Below are 19,761 nucleotides of genomic sequence, written 5' to 3'. Positions count from 1 at the left end.
GAGCCCCAAATTCAAATTATTTTAAACTGTGCCTGGATAAGCTTATCTATTCAGACAGAATAAGAAGAAAACCCTAGAGGAAGTCTATGAAGGACTAGTCTTGGCAAACATAAAAAAGCTAGATACCTGACAGACCCATGAACCAGACTTTCCAGATATGCAGTTGGTCCAAACAAAATGCAAAATGTGAATTTATATTTTAGCTCTACAGTAACTGTATTGAGAATATTAGGATTTAAACATAGCTGTCTGTAAAAAACAGAATATAAGTATTAATGTAATAAATAATAATAATAATAATAATAATAATAATAATAATAATAATAATAATACCATTCATTAACAGTATTTTGCTTTATTTAATGCTTCTTGTCAAGTTGTACAAGTAAGTACAGAAATGTACATAATATTTTAAATTGTACTCTGATAAGTACAGAACACTAGTGCAAGCTATCTATAACAGCAGAAAATGTTGTCCAGCTTTAAATAATACTATAAACATTTTAGGGTAATCTTTTCAATTGCTGCTGATTAGCTCTTGGATGCTGATAGCTTTCTTATAATCAGCAATTGCTTCTTTAATTAATCCCATTTTGCCACGAATATCAGCTCTGAGCTTATAAAGCAAGGCATCGTAAGGTTGAATTGAAAGTGCTGTAAAAGGTAACATTTTATTAGGTGATTTCTCAAGAAAACAAAGAATTATATGCTAACATTTCTACTCAAAATACTGCACACATTTCATTTTTGGAATTCTTTAAACATGAATCAATTTATTTCCCTTTGGTTGACTCAATCTAGTAATATGTGAATTCCAATGACTAAAAGTCTAAGCAAGAGGCCTAGCAGTAGCTCTAAAAAGTATGTTTGGATTTTGTAAATCTCTAAGCAGAGACAGTGAAAAGTGGTGGGGCAGGACAATGAATCATCCCATGTGCTCTGATGTATAAAGACCTGCACACTGCAATTTGTTGTAGGATGCAAGGATTTCCCATGCTGAACAGATGGCTAGTGCTGAAAGCTTGAGCAGCACTGATGATCTATTTGTCAAAATGATGGAGACCCTCATGCTAGCATAATTCACCCATCACTCCCACTAGCCCCATCAAGTGATTCGTTATGTCAAACCATCTCATTCTGGATCCTTGCAGTACCCGTTTTAAGTGATGAGTGTGTCAGGAGATGTATATATTTCGGTTATTATTACCTTTAGAAATGTCTTCCTCAGCTTGGTCATATTGCTGTAACATGTTGTAGAGATTTGCCTTGTTAAAATATACTGCTGCAGACAAAGGGGACAAGGAAATTGCCATCTCAAAATCTGTTTTTGCTTCTTCAAAATTTCTTAAGAGCGTATTTGTAATAGCTCGATTCAGGAAAGCAGATTCATTTTGGGGATCACGTTCTATGGCCTTGTTATAATAGTCATTTGCCTATAAAATTAAATAAAATGTTTTATTTATTTGTTAGTGTTGATTTGTCAGAAGAGTAATATCTTGGATAAGATATAAGTAGAATGCTGTCATTTTAACTTGATCTTCAAGAGATCTCCTATAATAGTACTGCAAACCAGGATTGTTAACTTTTTTCCACCAATTATACCATTTGTTCACTCATTTCTTCTGGAGAATTCAGATAAATAACTGTTGCATCCCCACATTTTTTGGTTTCTGATTCTAAATACAATTCTACTGTAATTGAATTGTAGATGCAGAAAAACTACATTGCTGTGAACAAACCATAATATTATTATCTCATCTCAAAAGAATTATTAGACCTATGAACAGGAATGGGCAGTTTTTGTCTAACGGAATCAATAAATAAAGGAGAATAGTTGTAGCTCAGGGTTGAAATAAGGGGTCCTTGGTGCTCTCTGAGCTTGGTTGTTTTCTTGCAGATGTGTCATTACCCAAAATAGGTATCATCTTCAGTGCTAGTAAGGAATGAAGTTTGCTCTCAATTTATATTTTAAAGGCTTGTCACTGTTGGTGGGAGTGGTTTTGGAGGTTCTTTGGTTGGGCTGTTTACTGTTAGCAGCAGGGGTGGTATTCTATTGGTTCAGACCAGTTCAAGTGAACCAGTAGCACTGCAAAGCGCATGCTCAGCAAACCTGTTATTACACCGGTTGAATCCCACCACTGGTTAACAGCAAAATGTTAGCAGGAAGTGTTAGGAATTCTTTTCTTGGGGTACAGGTTGACAACCTTGTTTTCTGTACTGACATAGACAGTTAAGGTTTTAATTGTTTGACACAGATGATTCCAAGAATGATATCAAGATAAAGTAAGGCATTTTTGTTAGTCCAAACATCAGATACATCATCAATGATAAGTGGTTTGAAGATCTGTTAGTGGAGTCAGAAAAAAATCATCTGGAAAGCATTCAAGATTGTCATTGAGAATTTTCTTGGCAACTACAGAGCTACAAACTACATTCAGCTGGTTGAGACGTTTTACAGCATACAAGACCATGAAGTGCAATACACCACTGAAAATTCATTTTCTGCATTCATACAAAAATGCATGGGCAACTAAAAAGGTATTATATTGGTATTGCACTGCACTATCAATGTGTAAGCAAATGAAGTATATGCATTATATGAGCTGGGAATAACCAGCTCATAGGTAACAGGCTAGTTCTCTCACCTTCCCTCCCATTACAGAAATATTAAGTAGAACATTCTTATATTATTTCTTTTTTAATATTTTTTTTAAATTTAAAACAAATACAACAAATACAGTGACTCTGTTTCTTTCTTTAATGTAGCTGTTGTTAACCATAACCAAGTTTGTTCACTGTCCACTTTATCTTTTATTTTTTCCAGAAATTGGCCATGCAGTGCTTTGTTCTGCCAACTCTCCATTCTTGATTTTATCACATCTTTTCTGTATTCTTGTTTTGTCTGTTGGGCCTTCAGTAGTTTTTTGTTCTTTACTTCAATTAATAGATGTTCTTGACTTTCTTTTAAATAATCAGCCAGTGCATGTTTTTCTTCTTCAACTGTTTGCTTCACTTGTAATAATCCTCTGCCACCTGATTTTCAGGGCAGGTAGAGTCTATCAGTATCACCACGTGGATGTAAACTGTAGTGCATTGTCATTAGTTTCCTGGTTTTTCGGTCCAAAATGTCCAAATCAGCTTGTGTCCAGTTAACTATACCAGCTGAATATCTTATAACTGGTATTGCCCAGGTATTTATGGCCTTGATTGTATTTCCACCATTCAATTTTGATTTAAAAATTTTCCTAACTCTGTTGGTGTACTCTCGCCTGACAATAGTTTTTACTTCTCCATGCTTGATATTATTCAACTGCAGAATGCCTAAGTATTTGTAGGCTTCATTTTCGTTGCATTTAATTAGTTGGCCATTGGGCATTTCAATTCCCTCACATGCAGTGATTTTGCCTCTTTTTATGGATACAGTGGCACATTTTTCCATGCCAAACTGCATTGAAATATCGGTGCTGAATACTCGGACTGTGTTTGTCAATGATTGGATTTCTATTTCTGACTTTCCATAGAGTTTCAAATCATCCATATATAGTAAATGCGAAATTTTTTCAGCTTCTTTGGCTGTTTGGTAGCCTAATTTCATTTTTTTTAAGATTACTGATAGTGGGATCATTGGGATGATGAACAGAAGAGGTGAAAGTGAATCACCCTGGAAAATTCCTTGCTTGATATTAACCATTCCGTAGATCTCATTCCCTACTGCCAACTCAGTTCTCCATTGTTTCATCGCCTTTTCAGTAAAGGATGTAATATTTTTGCTAATGCCAGTTGTTTCTAAGCATTCTATGATCCAACTATATGGCAGTGAGTCAAATGCCTTTTTGTAATCAATCCAGACCATATTCAAGTTCGTTTTTCTGTTCTTACAATTTTCTAATATCATTTTATCAATTAGAAGCTGATCTTTTGTGCCCCTGCTCCTTCTTTTGTTGCCTTTTTGCTCTACTGGCAAGATGTTGTTTGCTTCCAAATAATCCATCATGTTATCTGCAATAATGCCTGTGAGTAATTTGAAGGTTGTTGGCAAGCATGTTATTGGTCTGTAGTTTTCAGGTGTTGTTCCTTTAGTTGCATCTTTCTGAATCAAGTATGTTTTTCCAGTTGTCAACCATTCATCAATTTGGCCCTTTTGTAAAATTTCATTCAGTTGCCTGGCCAATATTGCATGTAAACTGGTGAGATATTTGAGCCAGAAACCATGTAATTGGTCCTTTCCAGGTGATGTCCAATTCTTTACCTTTTTTACTCGATTTTTGACCATCTCAGTTGTTATTTCTAATACTTGCATTTGTTTGTTGCCAATGCTTTTCTCAAAGTCATGTATCCACTTTGCTTCCTTATTGTAGTCCTTTGCATTTTCCCACAATTCTTTCCAGAATTCAACTGTGGCCTGCTTTTCTGGTTTTTCACTTTTGGTGTCACCATTCACATTAAGACTTTGATAAAAACGCTGTTGGTCTGATCGAAATTGCTGATTTTGTTTATATTGGATGATTCGTGCCTCATATCTTTCAATTTTTCTAGCTGTTGCTGTAATCCGCTGTTTTACCATCTCTATAGCTTCATTGATGTTTCTTGAATCCAATCTATATCTTCTGATTAGCCGATCTATGATTTTGTTGTTTTTAAGCCGTTGCTCATGCATGTTCTTTAAGTTATTAGCATCTGCTCTAGCTTGGAAGGTTAATAAAATTAAAACATAGATTCACAAAGAACGTTTGTTTTCACTTTTCTCTGATTAAAAATATACTTCAAAGGGACATCTGTGTGCTTCCCTTCTTATTCTCTGTAGTCAAGCAGTGAAACTTTGTAGTGCCAAGTCAAAACAATCAGTGGAGAAAAAAAGTGTTCCATTTTCAATACACAAACTCCAATCCACAAACCCTCCCAGCCTCCGAGCAGCCTCCGAGCAGCAGTAATACCATTGCAAATCTAATTTCTTTTGTATCTTTTTTGTATTTCAAGTTAAAAAAGAGTCCAATCTTTAAATGAGTTAGGAAAACACCAATAGCAATGAAAGAGGAAAATTTAGTCCATAGGTTACAGAGAATAATAAAAGAAAAAATAAAAGAAGAAAACTTAATCCATCCGTTTCAAAAGGCTTGCATAAATTCCATCCATGAAGATAATATTTAAAAAGTAAGATAACCACTGTCCAAAACCATTCCAAATTTAATTCCGCCACTTGATTCTTCTGTTTTCCAATTTAGATTAATTTTAAGTTTTTATAGGCAGTCTCTTTTTAAAACAGTAAAAGTTCCTCACCAGCTGGAAACACTTTCGCTTTCGAATCCTTCCATTTTGGAGCCACCCCAACTTCATCAGCCTTGGCTGGATTTTTTATCGCCGGCTTGAAGAACTTCCCTTGCTTCTTTCAGGGACTTTGCGATGTCCCTGAGGTCAGCAAGACATATTCTTCTTGTTCACCGACTCTTCGGGATGGTTTAGGTCCGATTGGACCACCCAGCGGCAAAAGTATTGGCTGCGGTCTCGGAGCATCGAGACCGCATGTCCATATCGTCACGATGTTGGCTCCTTCTCTCCCTTCTTATATTATTTCAATGTTAGTACACAGCCCTATGATCATCTGCCATTTTTAAAATTGAAAATATTGTATACTCTTATTTATGTACTAAATTTATATGGCTGCCCATCTTACAAAAAAATATTTTATGGCATACAACAATTAACAGATCAATACATACATAAAAACAGATAAAAATTAAAATATAAAAAAGGTACGGAAGAGAGTGAATATTAACTACAATGATGGCAATGTCTAAGAATGTTACCAGTCTCCTGGGGCACCCTAGACATTATGACATAGACAGGTCTTGAGGAGTCCTGGAATATTAACAGGGATGGAGCTAACAGTTACCTCATTTCAGAGGGGAGGATTTCCAAAAGGCAGGTGCCACACAGCAAAGAAGGCCCGCCTCCTGGGACTCGCCAAGTGTAGTTCCCTAACAGAAGGCAGCCTGCCTTCTCTGCCATATCTAAATGGATGGAAAGATGTAATCTGGAAGAGGTGGCCCCTCAGATACTTTTAATCATTTTGAAACCATAGATATTTTAGTCATTGGACATTTTAATATAGTGCAATATTGCTTTTAATGAATCATCCAGTGTGTAGTATAGGAATCTACCCAAGTAAATCCATGACACATATTTTTTATTTATTTATCAAATATATATGGCCACCCATCTCACAATAAGTGATTCAGGCTGCTTTTACAACAAGGCTAAACAGATCCCGTTATTTAATACACACTAAACAATTATTAGGGTTGTTCGCACAGTTAGCCAGATATTTAGACTGGATTTAGCACCATCTATTGAGTCCCTCCCAAGGACCTGGAATAGATAGATGTTGTTTAATAATCTTAAAGATATCATTGCAAGATGTAAGCTATTACAAGTAAAGCTGCCTTTTGCTATCACAGTAGTAACCTTAAAAACGAGAACAAACAAAACTAAAAATGAAAAAAATATTATGTGAAGAGATGTTAATAATAGTGGAACTACCACAATAGTTCACCAGTCCCCTGGAGTCCCTAAGCCACAACTGTCATTTTAGATTTTAAATTTATTGTACTTGACAAGCAACAACTTGTTTGAAATATGTGCAAAAGTAAACTAGCATTCTCTTTACAACCCACTCAACTACTGTGCAAAAAAGGCAGACCTGTCAAACCTTTTCAGGATTACCTATAATGACTCAGCTGCCAGAAATTTAATTCATTATTACCCTTCTGAGATTTCTGCAAATTATGCATTCAAAATGTCAACATCTTTGATAGTTTTCTACATTTGAAAAATCTTATTGCTTGTTATCTATATATGGCATATTGTCAGTCCCTGGTGTGAGATAGACTCAGATAGATCTTAATTTCCTCTGAATGCCCTTTTCTCTAAAAGTAAACTAAAGTTGCAAAAGTAGGCTGTGAGGTATTCGTCACTTTACAAAGAGTAAAGAACTAATGCAAACAATTTATTGTACTGGATATATTGTAAAAAAGACCAAAAGCCGCAAAGACAAAAAAAAAATTCAAGTAACTTAGTTAAATTTCCTTGAATTGCTTAGTCCAGGATTACATATTTTCAAAGAATTATTTTCATTTCGTTTACTCACTGAAGGTTATTAATAGATGAGTTGACATTCAAGATTTATTATGTAATATATATATTTGAATTTTTTATTATTATTCACTAATATTTAATAAAGACAAAAATTAGCAATTTGTAGTTATAATTTTAAAAAAGCTTCCCCAAAGGAGATTTTTTTAAAAACCCACAACCATGCCAGCACAGAACCAAATACAAACCTGTGAGAACTGTTTGTTTAAAAAGTAGACATTTGCTGCATTGAAATAGGCTAAAGCATAGTTGGGGTCTTTAGTGATAGCATGCTGATAATCTTGCATAGCACAGTTTAAATATCCCATGAACTGATTAATCACACCTCGATTTGTAAGCAATTCTGCATTAGTGGTTATCTGAAATTCAAACAGATAAGGTTTTAGATTAAAATGTATAAATGATTATAAGATACAGTATATGTATAAAATACATCTTAAACTGGTAGTTGGTTTTAAGCTATGGCCCCAAATATTCCTGCCCAGGAATGATCTATTGAAGAATATTGTTCTCCCTTCTCCCATATCATAATAATGAATTAAAAACAGCAATCTGGATCTTTATTCCCAAAAGCAGGGGAGGAAGGCATTGGCTAGAAACTAAATAAAACAAAGTGGGTTTTATGGGACACTTGAATCTGTCTTTCATAATGGAGTAATAGTGCATGAGAGAGATATAAAACATGTTTCAGGGGATACTACATTTTTTAAAAATATATTTAAAAGTTCCCATCCCTGGAAGCATATCCATCAAACTTTATTTACTTATTAGATTTATGTACCTCTCATAAAGTATGATTTGGGGCTTATACAAACTTATTAACAATTAAAATAACACACATATAAATAAAAATATTTACAAAAACAAGAATATGGGAGAACGAACATTTGACATCATATAGCCATCTTGTAGGCTTACCAGGGGATCGCCAAGATTGATGAAGAAGCCAGGTTTAAAGGTCTCCAAGAAGGCTGATTAGGGTGGGCCAACTTCATTCAGGCCAAAATTCCCCATGCTAACTGGGAATTGAAGTCCGCACATCTTAAAGTTGCCAAGTTTGAAAAACCCAGCTCTAAAAAAGGAAGGGATTGGGGACATGGAGAAGCACCTATTCCCGTTTCTCTCTTTCGCATGCCTGCATTTCCCGAATACCTGAAAAGGCCTTGTGAATGAGAATAGCAATAGCACTTAGACTTATATACTGCTTCACAGTGCTTTTACAGCCTTCTCTAAGTGGTTTACAGAGTCAGCATATTGTCCTCAACTATCAGGGTCCTCATTTTACCCACCTCAGAAGGATGGAAGGCTGAGTCAACCTTGAGCCGGTGAAATTTGAACTGCCGAACTTCAGCTAGCAGTCAGCTGAAGTAGCCCGCAGTATTGGACTTTAACTGCACTCTAACCACTGCACCACCTCGGCTCTTATCTTAGAATAACCCAAACTCTGAGAAAAGGTATTAATTAAAAAGAGCAGAAAATCTTCAGTCCTGCTCAGTTACAAACAAAACTATTTACCTTTAGTGCAGCGTTTGTATCTTGAAAAGCGGCAAAAACATCCCCCATCTGCAGACAGACTATAGCACGTGCATCGTAAGCATTGTGACAACTAGGATCACAATGAATGGCTGCTGAAAACTGAATCCACGCTTTCTGAAATTTTCCAAGAGCCTGAAGTAATGTAACAAAAACATTAATAAATAAAGAAAATAAAGACGATTGAAGACATTATTGGAATGTTCTTAGGAAAGCTGAAAGTTATTACTGAAGGAAGATCAAAATACCAAGTACTTGTTCCTTTGGTAATTGAGAGTTAAACTCAACTCAGGGGTGCCTAAGTAATCATGAATACATTGGACATGTAATGGAATACATCATATATTTAAAGATTTGACTAGGCTTGGGTAATAGAGCCTTGGCAGAGTGAAGTAGGAAGGTTGTATGGGACTCCCACTAGGTACTTTTCAGTGGAGCTAGGCTGAGAAACTGAGCAGAAATTGTGCAAATTTCAATTCTGTGACTAGGAATAGCCTCAAGATTCTGTTAGTACACTACCCATCTCACAGTTTAATGGGATTTCTTACTCATCTCAATGAATTGCTTTCAGAATTTTGGAATTTTCCAACCTCATATCCATTTGAGTGTTGTTTTGTTTGGAATGGCTCAAGATCCATAGCAATTATGATAACAATGCTTTATCCAAACAAGATGTGAAATCCTTCATAGCTTCCCATGACTTTGGGCAGATCATTATGTAGATAAGGCTGGATTAATAGCAACATCTAATTTTTATAAGGATCATGATCTGTTGGATAATTGGCAATTGGATTTATTTGGATTCCAAATGTCCTTTGAAGGGTTTTGGTCAGTATGATCAGCAACTCTGTGGATTCTATGGAATGATAAACTTACTAAGGGAATTCATATCATAATTCAAAATGTCCTCTCTGATCTGGTTTAGGTTTAGGTTTAGGTTTATTGGGATTTATATGCCGCCCTTTTCCCTGAGGGGACTCAGGGCGGCTTACAACCACAGGGGAGGGGAAGTGCAAGGTCAAAACAAACACTTTGTGAACAAAAGAGAAATAATAAAACACAGCTTTCATTCAGCAATCAAACACTCGGGCGGGTAATTGGAAGCCTATCCCCAGGCCTGCTGGGAGAGCCAGATCTTGAGGGCTGCGCGGAAGGTCTGGGTCGTGGTGAGGGTGCGGATCTCCATGGGGAGCTCGTTCCATAGGGTCGGGGCAGCAACAGAAAAGGCTCTCCTCCGTGTGGTCGCCAGTCGACATTGACTGGCAGATGGAATTCGGAGGAGGCCCAGTCTGTGCGATCTGATTGGTCGATTTAGGGAGGTAATCGGCAGAAGGCGGTCTCTCAAGTACCTAGATCCACTACCATGGAGTGCTTTAAAGATGGTCATCATTATCCTGAAGCGCACCCGGAGACCAACAGGCAGCCAGTGCAGCTCGCGGAGGACAGGTGTAACGTGGGCGAACCGAGGTGCGCCCACTATCACTCGCGCGGCTGCATCTGCCTCAAATATGCCCCTAATATATTGATTAACTGTGGAAGTTGAACCTGCAAGGCAGGTAGTTATACAGCAGATGGCAGGAAGATTTAACTCAAACCCAGAAAAAAAGATATCAAGCCCACTTGATGGGTAAGGATTGATTGATTACTAGGTTATATGCCATCAAGTCATCTTTGATTCCTAGTGACCACATTTTTCCATTACGATAATCAATCTCTTTGATAGTTATACTATGAATATATCTGCAGTTTTTTTCTACATATATTGTTTTGCAGCTTACTGAGTTGTTTCAGATTGAAGGGATGATTTGCACTGCTCCTATCATTCTGCTAGAGAACTTTGGGGAAACTGTTATAATTCAGATTTTTTTGAAAATATTTTGTTACATCCTTTTATAGGGATAAGCTACTTGGAATGGTAGGTTCCACTACATGTCCTCTTGATTTTTATCCAACTTGCTTATAGGTTTTAGTTTATTTATAAATAAAAGACAATTCTAAAGGAAGGCAAAAGACCGTCCTGTTGAAAAGAGGCAATTAGAAATAACTATTTTAAATAAGTCTGAATTAGATCATTCAAAGAAGGGAAACTATAGGCCAAATTATCTTTCAACCTTGGTTGAAAGAATCAAAATGGTGTAGGCTCTCAGTTGTAAATAGTTCTCATGAAAGCAGATATTTGGCCCATTTCAAACTGTTTAAAAGCAGACTATGAGATTGAGACTGCCTTTGCTGATCTGATGAGTGATTTTTAGAGAGTTACAGAAAGCATATACAGTTAGTTGCTGTTAACTTATTATTGGTTTTTAATGTGATCAATCATAATATATTTATGGATCATCTAGAAGAATTGGGAATGATAGGACTTCTTTGCACTTCTGTTGCTCCTTGAAATAGGACTATCATCCGGCATGCCTCTCTATTTCATTCTACTACTGTTTAGAGAAGCTTTGGAATTCATTACTATTAATATGTAGATGCCATACAAATATTTCTTTGTAACATCGTCAGATAAAAATCTGGGTTTTTTCAGTCTTAAATCAAAAAGCCAACATATCACTCAACTTCTTCCCTCTCCAGAGTTTTCCACATATGAAACATAACCATATGTAACAATTTCAGAAGCAATAGAAAGGCAATTAAATTGGCAATGCTTTTTGAAATGCTGCAAAGTGTTTTGCAGTCATCTGTTTCAATTCACTGCAATGAAGTGGGTCTCCACTTGAATGTGCAAATTGTCTTAATAGAGTTATTTCATCAAAGCTTTTTTTTAAATGAAGCATGCCCTTCAAGGATTTGCATTGCTTTACTTTGAATTAAGTGTAAAGGATTTCTGCCTACTTAGGCATCTTCATTAACAGGGCTTAATCCTTGTATTGTTATGCTCTGTTGAGACATAGCTGACTCCTGGTGACTCTTTGGATAAAAGCTCTCCAAGCTGTCCTGCCTTTTGCCACATTATGCAGTTCTTGCAGGTGCCATTTCTGTGACTCCATTACCTCATCTCATCTGCTATCCCTTGGTTATTCTACTTTCATCTATCTTGCCCAGCATGATTATTGTTTCCATCAGCCTTTCATATGTATCCAATGTATAGAAGAGTTTGCTTCATGATCTTTACTTGTAAAGAATATTTTAGCTTTATTTCTTCTCTTACTGAATAGTTCATTTTCTTGCTTGTCCAAGAATTGTGATACAAATTTCTTCAACCCTATAGCACAAAGAAGTCAACCTTCTTTATGTCTTTGTGCAGAGTCCATTCCTCACATCCATATATCGTAACAGAGAATACGCTAAGATGACCTTTCTAAATTTGTCTTACTTGAAACATCTGGGTTTTCCATCCGCTTGTCCAGACCTCTCAATGCCTTTTTGCTCTTTGCTAGTCTACTCTAAATCACTTTTGCACATTTGCCATTTTTATCAATTCTAGAGCCTAGAAAACTGTAATTTCAAGTGCTTTTGTCACCAGCTTAACTCTCAATATTGTATGAACATGATCTAAATGGATTAAAGTGTACTAAGTACTACAGTAATTCAAAATGTTATGTAGAGAAAATCACAATTATGCAAAATGTAATAGCAATATAGCAAAATTATCTGAATGTGAAGGGAAACTATTGGTCTATCAGTTAATATAAAGTTGGTGAATTGCAGTTACCCATCCCTGCCCTGTAATAATGTCCCACAGCTTTACAAAGTTTTCCTGCTTTTTCCTCCTCATTTGCTTTACCTAATCAGCAGAAGAAATGTATTTTGAAAGCCAGAGTAGAAACGACGAGGCTATATAAATTGACCTCACTTAGTGACTGCACTTGGGACAACCAACTCCATTGCTAAGTGACATGGTAACTAAGTGAAATACCATGAGATGGCAATGAACTTACAATATCATTTCCATTAGGTAGTTAAGGGAGACATTATATGACCATGACACTGACCTTTTAATGCCAGTTTCTCCATTGAGTCTGTTTATCAGAAGTCATCTGTGAACTGCACAAATGGCAATCACAAGACCATGAGATTCTGTGAGAAATATAAATGCCCACTGATTGCAAAGTGCCTCAATTCTTCAATCACATATTTGTGGGGATTTGCCATGGTCATAAATGAGAGAAATACTTTTTCAGTGTCATCATACCTTTGAACAGTTGCTTAAACAGGACGTTTTTAAGCAAGGTCTACCTGTATGTGGGAATTCTGTCCCCCCCTCCTCCCCATGCTGATAAAAGGTCCTACCACTTCTTGTTTCTGAATGAACTTCAAATAAAAATCATTCAACTTTTCACTCACATTTATTTCAAACAACATAGAAAGAGATATAATGTGAGGAATAAATATTTTCCTGTTTACTAGGGATAATTTCCAGGGAAGACATTTTTTTCTGAAGTTAAAACTGAATGTTCATATTTCATTAAGACCAAAAACAAAAGCATTGACTAATTTATACAGCAGAAGGTATCAACCTACTCTTATTAATTAATAAAGATCTGAGCTAACTGAATAAAATAGAGTAATAAGCAGGGAAGTCTTCTAAGGAAGTCTAAATTATTCGTTGTCAAACAGCAATTATTATTTTTGTTTTGTTTTCAGAAAGACAATATGATGACACAGTTACAAATATATTACCTGCAAGCTGTATCCTAAGCAAAGTCTAGCCTTTATGGACACTGGATTGATATGTACTGCTGTCAAGAAATCCTTTAGGGCCTGTCTGGTGCCTTTGCTATGACCATATTCCAGGTATGCATTTCCTCGACCAATGTAGGCATCCAAAGAAAAGGGATTGAGTTTAAGAACTTTAGAAAATGATTCCACAGCTTCTTCATATTTCTGAAGTCTGAAATCAATGACCATTTAAATGTTAATGTTTTAACAGTGATTATGATGTTTTGAATATTGAGATGTGCATATTTGAACAAGGAAACAGCAGGGGTGCAGAAAACAGAAGTCTAGATGTAAATACAGCCACCTTCTTCCCCTATCCTTTGGCTTATTGATTATAATATTATCAAGCTCTTTTTTCAGCTCTTCTATCAGAAGGAGATGAGATCAGAATTAAGCTAATCCATAGCCTTCCTGAAAGAGGACACTTCATTAGGCTCCTCCTACGTTAAACTGGAATGTAGCTTGTTTTTTATTAGGATAAATATTCTATAAAGATGGTTTTCAAGACTTTTTCTCAATTTACCTCCTAATGTGCATCCTACCAAATGCACATTATTTTTAGATGATGATGATGGATGGATGGATGGATGGATGGATGGATGGATGGATGGATGGATGGATAGATAGATAGATAGATAGATAGATAGATAGATAGATAGATAGATAGATAGATAGATAGATAGATTTTAAAGATATAACCTCAAATTAACTCAGTCAATGAAATATTACGGGTTTTGTTTCCCATATTATTGTTTCAATCTAAGCTGTTGGTTTTTTTAAAAAACCTTTCAATTATTTTTATTGCTTTTTCGCTTTGTACAATCCTCAAAGTCCACTGGAACTGGGTGATTATTACAAAAATGAATGAATGAGTGAATCAGTCAATAAATCTAAGCAAGATGATATGATTTTACATGCATTTACTCATTCTATTATATTCTACATGTTCTCTGTAAATCAAACCTCCTCAACCTAGTGCTTTCCATATGAACGTAAAAATAGAACATGATTAAAACATAAACCTGGCAAATTTTGTAGCAAATGAAAATGTATGTCCTTGTTCTCGTAGAAAGAAGATTCACAATAAATGAGATGGTGTTATCATTATCAAGTACTGAGAAATACAATAACATAAGTACCTTGGGGAAAAGTACACCACTGAATTTCTTAAAATATAGCATAAAAAGATATATAAGGAACATGCTGGTTTCCTAACATACTACCCTTTATAGAATGCTGTTTCCAAATAAGTTAGAAATTGAACTAAATAGTGAAGATGGGTTAAGAAAACACATCTGGCTTCTGGGGAACAAGGGAGGTCTTTCTCTTTAATTGGCCTTCCCCAGCCTAGTGACTTCCAGATATGTTTCAATGTAACAGTTATCAATCCCAGACAGCTTGATAACTACTTAGCTAATAGGAGAGATGGAAGTGGTAAGTCAATACAACCAAGCAATAGACTGAAAGTTGCTTCATGTCTGAGCTTGCTCTGTCCTGCAGAGGAGAGAAATTGATGAAAACAGAAATTGATTGTTTGAATTATGTCTCATGGCTTTTAGAAATGCTCATTCTAGATCAGAATTGGGGAGTAAGGCATTTGGATGTTGTTGCAAGAAATAAAATTCCTTGGGCCACCATTGTTGCCTTTGTTTCTCCACATCTTTTACATAGAAATTATCCATAACACAAGAGAATCAAAAACATGTTCCTAAATCTTACTCAGTAGTGTTTAAGATTACCTGTGATAGCAAAGTCCAATAACATTCAATAATCCTATGTTTTTATGTTCAGTCATTGCCACTTCTGCAAAGTCCTAGAAACACAGAAAGACACTTTCGTTAAAAAGTGTTACATTAAATATACTATTTTTCAGAAGTTTAGCCATATTGTTTTTGCAGCAAAAACAATGAAATTGACAAATCTTTGTAGAGGTACCTATACTCTAAAAGCCACTACTGTATAGATGAGGGTTTTTTTTTCATTTCTTCAAGTAATTATTGCTTTCTTTTTTCCTTTTCATTATCTAACTTTTATATTGTGAGCAACCTTAAGATGTAATATGTGAGATACAGTAATATACCTCACAGAGTATAAATCAAGTAATATATACAAAAACATAGTAAAATGGATATTACACATGATTCTCTAGTAAATGCATGCAATACAAGACAATAGCAGAGTTGGAAGGGACCTTGGAGGTCTTCTAGTCCAACCCCCTGCCTAGGCAGGAAACCCTATACTGTTTCAGACAAATGGCTATCCAACATCTTCTTAAAGACTTCCAGTGTTGGGTGCACCTACATCTACAGGCTCTAAAATTTAACAACAATATCTAAAAGCCCAATATATTCTTTCAACCCATTTAATACATTTTGGACAAATTAATTTTAAGCACTGATGATAATAGAAGAATTGCATACTTATTTATTGCAAATTATTTGTTAAGAAATCACTTTGTTATGGTTAGCTACATTTCTAAATGGCAGTATTGCTTTGTTTCTTTTATCACTTTTCCTACTAGAGATTACAAAATATTTTTCAAATAAATCCAATCTACAATGTGGAAACAAACATATCTATAATATTAGGGGAAATACCTTTAGTGCATGTTCATATTGTTTCATTTCTATAAAAACTATAGCACGATTTTTCAGCACTTTCAAGACAATGTCCTTGCTTGCCTCAAGACGAAGAACAGTCTTATAATCTATCAAACTCTAAAACAAATAAACAGAATCCACAAAGTCATCTGTGAATTGGTGAAATAAAAAGCATAATTTTTTTTGTACAATATGAAATTATTTCCAGCATTTGAGCTGATTAAAAACTGTATTCCTTTCAATGTAATAATAACAACATTATTTGTGGAGAGGAGGAGAAAAAAAAAACAGTTGTAATAAGCCATAGATGTTTACAGGAGTCAAACCCTGTCCCTAGATTTGCTATAAAATGGGTAAAACAGGAAAGCAGGTTTGGAAGTAGACATCCAGTACCATAACAACTTAATAACAAGAAGAAACAACCCATACATTTTCATAGTCCTTCAATTGTTGGAACGCAATTGCTCTGTTATAATATGCCAAAATGCACGTCTTATCCAATTCTATAGCTTTAGTTAAATCTTCAACAGCACGCTTGTAAGTCTATAAAAAAATGACATAATAGTTAGCAATAGCATTATTATTTATTTTATATAGAATAAGGTACCATGTTACATATTACAGTCTTTGTGAGGGATATGTACAAAACAGAAACAACGGAGGTGAATAAGGAAAAGGTGATGGGCTTTGCCCTCACTTTTTCTTTTCTTTTCTTAGAATCTTCAGCTGATGTACAGCAGATCCAAGCAGTCTACTTACCCACAGCCCTGATTTTTCCAGAACCTGCCTTTCTCTACCTTCTCTTGGTCTGTATGCATGTTTTTCCATCTAACAACAACCATTTTGCAATACAGAAGACATGTTTTCTTGAAACTAATTTCAATATTGGTCTATGAATCAAGATTTCACATTCTTGTGAAAGTGATTAAGATCTCATTACACAGCTACTAAGCAGCTCTGATGATCAAATATCCCTCTGTACTCATACGACAACTGTGAAGCCTTCATTTATATATCCCAAATTAAGACACCAGTAGAGTAAGCATATTTACCCTGTTGTAAAATTTCAGTACTCCTCTGTAAAGATACCCTCTTATACTTTGTCGCTCAATTTTGAGGGCTTCGGTGCAATTCATGATTGCTTTCGAGTATCTTCCTTTGCTACCGTAGTAAGCAGCACGACTTAAGTAAGCCTTAACAGGGGGGGAAAAAACAACAAACTCACTACAGAACACAAAAGGGAGGAAATATCCAGAGACTTCGATGTTGTCTTACATAGGTTTGAAATTTCAAATATTTATAAATAGGAATAAAACATTCCCTCCCTCCCTCTCTTTCTCTCCCCCCGCCCTCCCCCCTCTCTCACACACCCACACAACTTTTTCTCTCTCCTTAAATTATATATTACTTCCAATAAGACTGCTAACTGGAATACAAAAATGTCAAAGCCTACATACAATTATCATTTGTATGCTATCTCTTAATCCATAATAAATACATTACAGGCACTTCTCTCTTGTTCTGAAAGATGGGTCTTTTCCCTTAGCCCCTAAATCCCAGAAGAGTCTTCTGACTCTCCATATATCAAGTCTTCGTACTTCTGCTAGTGTAGATATGCATATTGGTTAAAAAAAATCAATGATAGTTAACAAGGCAGATTCCAAGGATATTTTTCCATGAATTGTTTTAAACCTTAGGAATATACAGTATGTACCACTGATCCCAATTTACATGTAATGACAATTTTTCCAGCAAGCCAGCAAGCAAATTATCATGATAGTTACAAATGGTAGATCATGTTACTTGAATATCTAGTTGGGAACAGACAACACTGAATTTAGGCAAGTGTAGCCTTATCCTTGGTCATACATACTTATTTCTAATTTGCTTCTTTCTCTGCAAATTATAGAGGTCAGTAATAGCCTGTTCCTAATTTTTGTATAACCTTCCCTGGTGTGCCTTATTTTGTGCATCATATCTGTAATTATAATGGTTATTCTATTGTGTACCCTAAGTAAACTTTTGTGTACCAATGTTAGCTGATTTGGGATCTTGAATTTCACATGCATATATAAGGAAGAGGGTTTGCATCATGAATCTGTATGTGTCTCTTTGCCTGTTTGAAACTCCCTTTGTGGACATCTTGACTTTTTTGCCTCCCATTGTGGACACCCTGACAGCATTTAAACAAATGTATTTAAGCATTTGAAGTTTAGCTATGTATACAAAAAAACCTGAACCAAATTAATTGATGCCTGCCCCATCTAAAAGATTAGGCCCCAAATCAATTCCACAGGAAGGCAGTGACTACTTTTTTTATAGAGTAAAAAAATTTTTTGCAAGTTTGATTGTGCCCTTCTTATAACTTTGTAAATTAAGGTGTCGTCTATCTAAGACTCTTCTGCATATTTTCTGCTTGTCCTTGATGTGATTCATAACATATCCTGCCCAGAGGTGGGTTGCTGCTGGCATTACTGTTGGTTTGATAGACTCGTGATTTGCCTGCACCACGCGCGCATGCGCAGTTGCCTGTAAATAGGTCTGCACATGTGCAAAACATTAAAAATGTCCCAAAAAAATGGGAACAGGTTTGGGGACATGGCGAGGCTGCCATCCCTACCGGTTCGGCGACCCAGTCGCAATTTCCACTACTGGTTCACCTGAACCGGTGCAAACCGATAGCAACCCACTTCTGATCCCGCCTATCTTGTCAAGACCATCTTACTCTCAACAGTTCAGCTGGATTTCAAAAAAAGTTAAATGTTCAATTTTTAGTCAGTTAATAAACAGCAATATTGTTTCAGGTGTATTTTTAAGCCTTTATTTTTAAAACTTTATTATTAAGGATTATTTTTAAATCTTCAGAAATACAAAATCACCTTTCTTACCTGAAAATGCCTTGGTATAATAGCAAGTGTTTTGTTAAAATCTAAGATGCATTTAGATTGTTGGAGCTGCATTCTGCAAAGTCCTCGCTGATAAAATGCATCTGCATATCGTGGATATACTCTGACAGCAGAAGTAAAAGCATCGCAGGCCTAAAATGATTCAACATTAGGTTTAACTGAATCATGCTTCTACAAGATAAATAAAATACCAAAACTTAAGAGAAAATTTCCTCTATTTTTCATATTTCAGTTGTAGAAAACAAATTGATATTTTAGTTCCAATCTCAATTTTGTTTAAAAAAAAATAATCTTCAGACAAATCTTTAAAATATTTTAAAACTTTAAAACTGTGGTATTATATAAAAAATAACAATCAATATAATAATGTGAATATATCACTATAATAATGTATTTTACTGTTTGAGTAATATACATTGAGTTGAGAATATACATCGTCCTCACTTAACGATGATCATAAATGCATGCAAGTTGAAATGCGACTGAATGGTTAGCATATGACCATGCTGTGGTGGTTGTAAGTTCAAGAACTGGTCAGAAAGCTACTTTTTCAACCCTGACATAAATTAAACAGGTGGTTATTAACTGAGGACTACCCAGAGATATCTAAATAATATAAGTGTGTGTTGTGTGCATATATATAAAATAAAATTATTTAAATAAGTGACATTAGTTTTTTTGCAAAATACATATAACTGTATATCAAAGTCAACTTAAAGATAAATAGATAAAGAAAGGAATAGCTACTGAACTACTAAGATTACATGATTTTCTCTTTCTTTTCCAAATTGGGGTTTACATAGTTCATAAACAATGAATTGAATCTAGACTTTATAGAATCAGATTTTTCTGGTTTTGCCTCTCCATTGATATAAAGCTATTACAAAGACTGATAATTTAATAATTGA

The 19,761-nt window shown here is 35.3% G+C and overlaps 1 protein-coding gene across 2 annotated transcripts in view; it reads right to left on the bottom strand.

Annotated features, from left to right (window-relative positions):
* Positions 1–318: 318 nt before the first annotated feature.
* Positions 319–19,761, bottom strand: part of LOC106539229 (uncharacterized) — an 86,969-nt gene continuing 67,526 nt past the window's right edge. For both annotated transcript variants that reach the window (XM_087723814.1, XM_087723817.1), the window contains 10 exons: positions 18,836–18,985; positions 17,000–17,140; positions 16,377–16,490; positions 15,945–16,064; positions 15,087–15,160; positions 13,309–13,519; positions 8,665–8,817; positions 7,338–7,508; positions 1,208–1,433; positions 319–654 (listed from right to left, as the gene is read on the bottom strand). In XM_087723814.1, coding sequence (XP_087579940.1) covers positions 518–654; positions 1,208–1,433; positions 7,338–7,508; positions 8,665–8,817; positions 13,309–13,519; positions 15,087–15,160; positions 15,945–16,064; positions 16,377–16,490; positions 17,000–17,140; positions 18,836–18,985 — 1,497 coding nt within the window. In that variant the 3' untranslated portion in view covers positions 319–517. The remainder of the gene's footprint in view (positions 655–1,207; positions 1,434–7,337; positions 7,509–8,664; positions 8,818–13,308; positions 13,520–15,086; positions 15,161–15,944; positions 16,065–16,376; positions 16,491–16,999; positions 17,141–18,835; positions 18,986–19,761) is intronic.

This window comes from Thamnophis sirtalis, unplaced genomic scaffold, assembly GCF_051295495.1.
Source record: "Thamnophis sirtalis isolate CommonGarterSnake01/CBP01778 unplaced genomic scaffold, rThaSir2_p1.2 scaffold_1, whole genome shotgun sequence".
In the NCBI taxonomy this organism is placed as follows: Eukaryota; Metazoa; Chordata; class Lepidosauria; order Squamata; family Natricidae; genus Thamnophis; species Thamnophis sirtalis.
The sequence above is the reverse complement of the archived record's forward strand: the minus strand, read 5'-3'. Positions and strand labels throughout refer to the sequence as shown.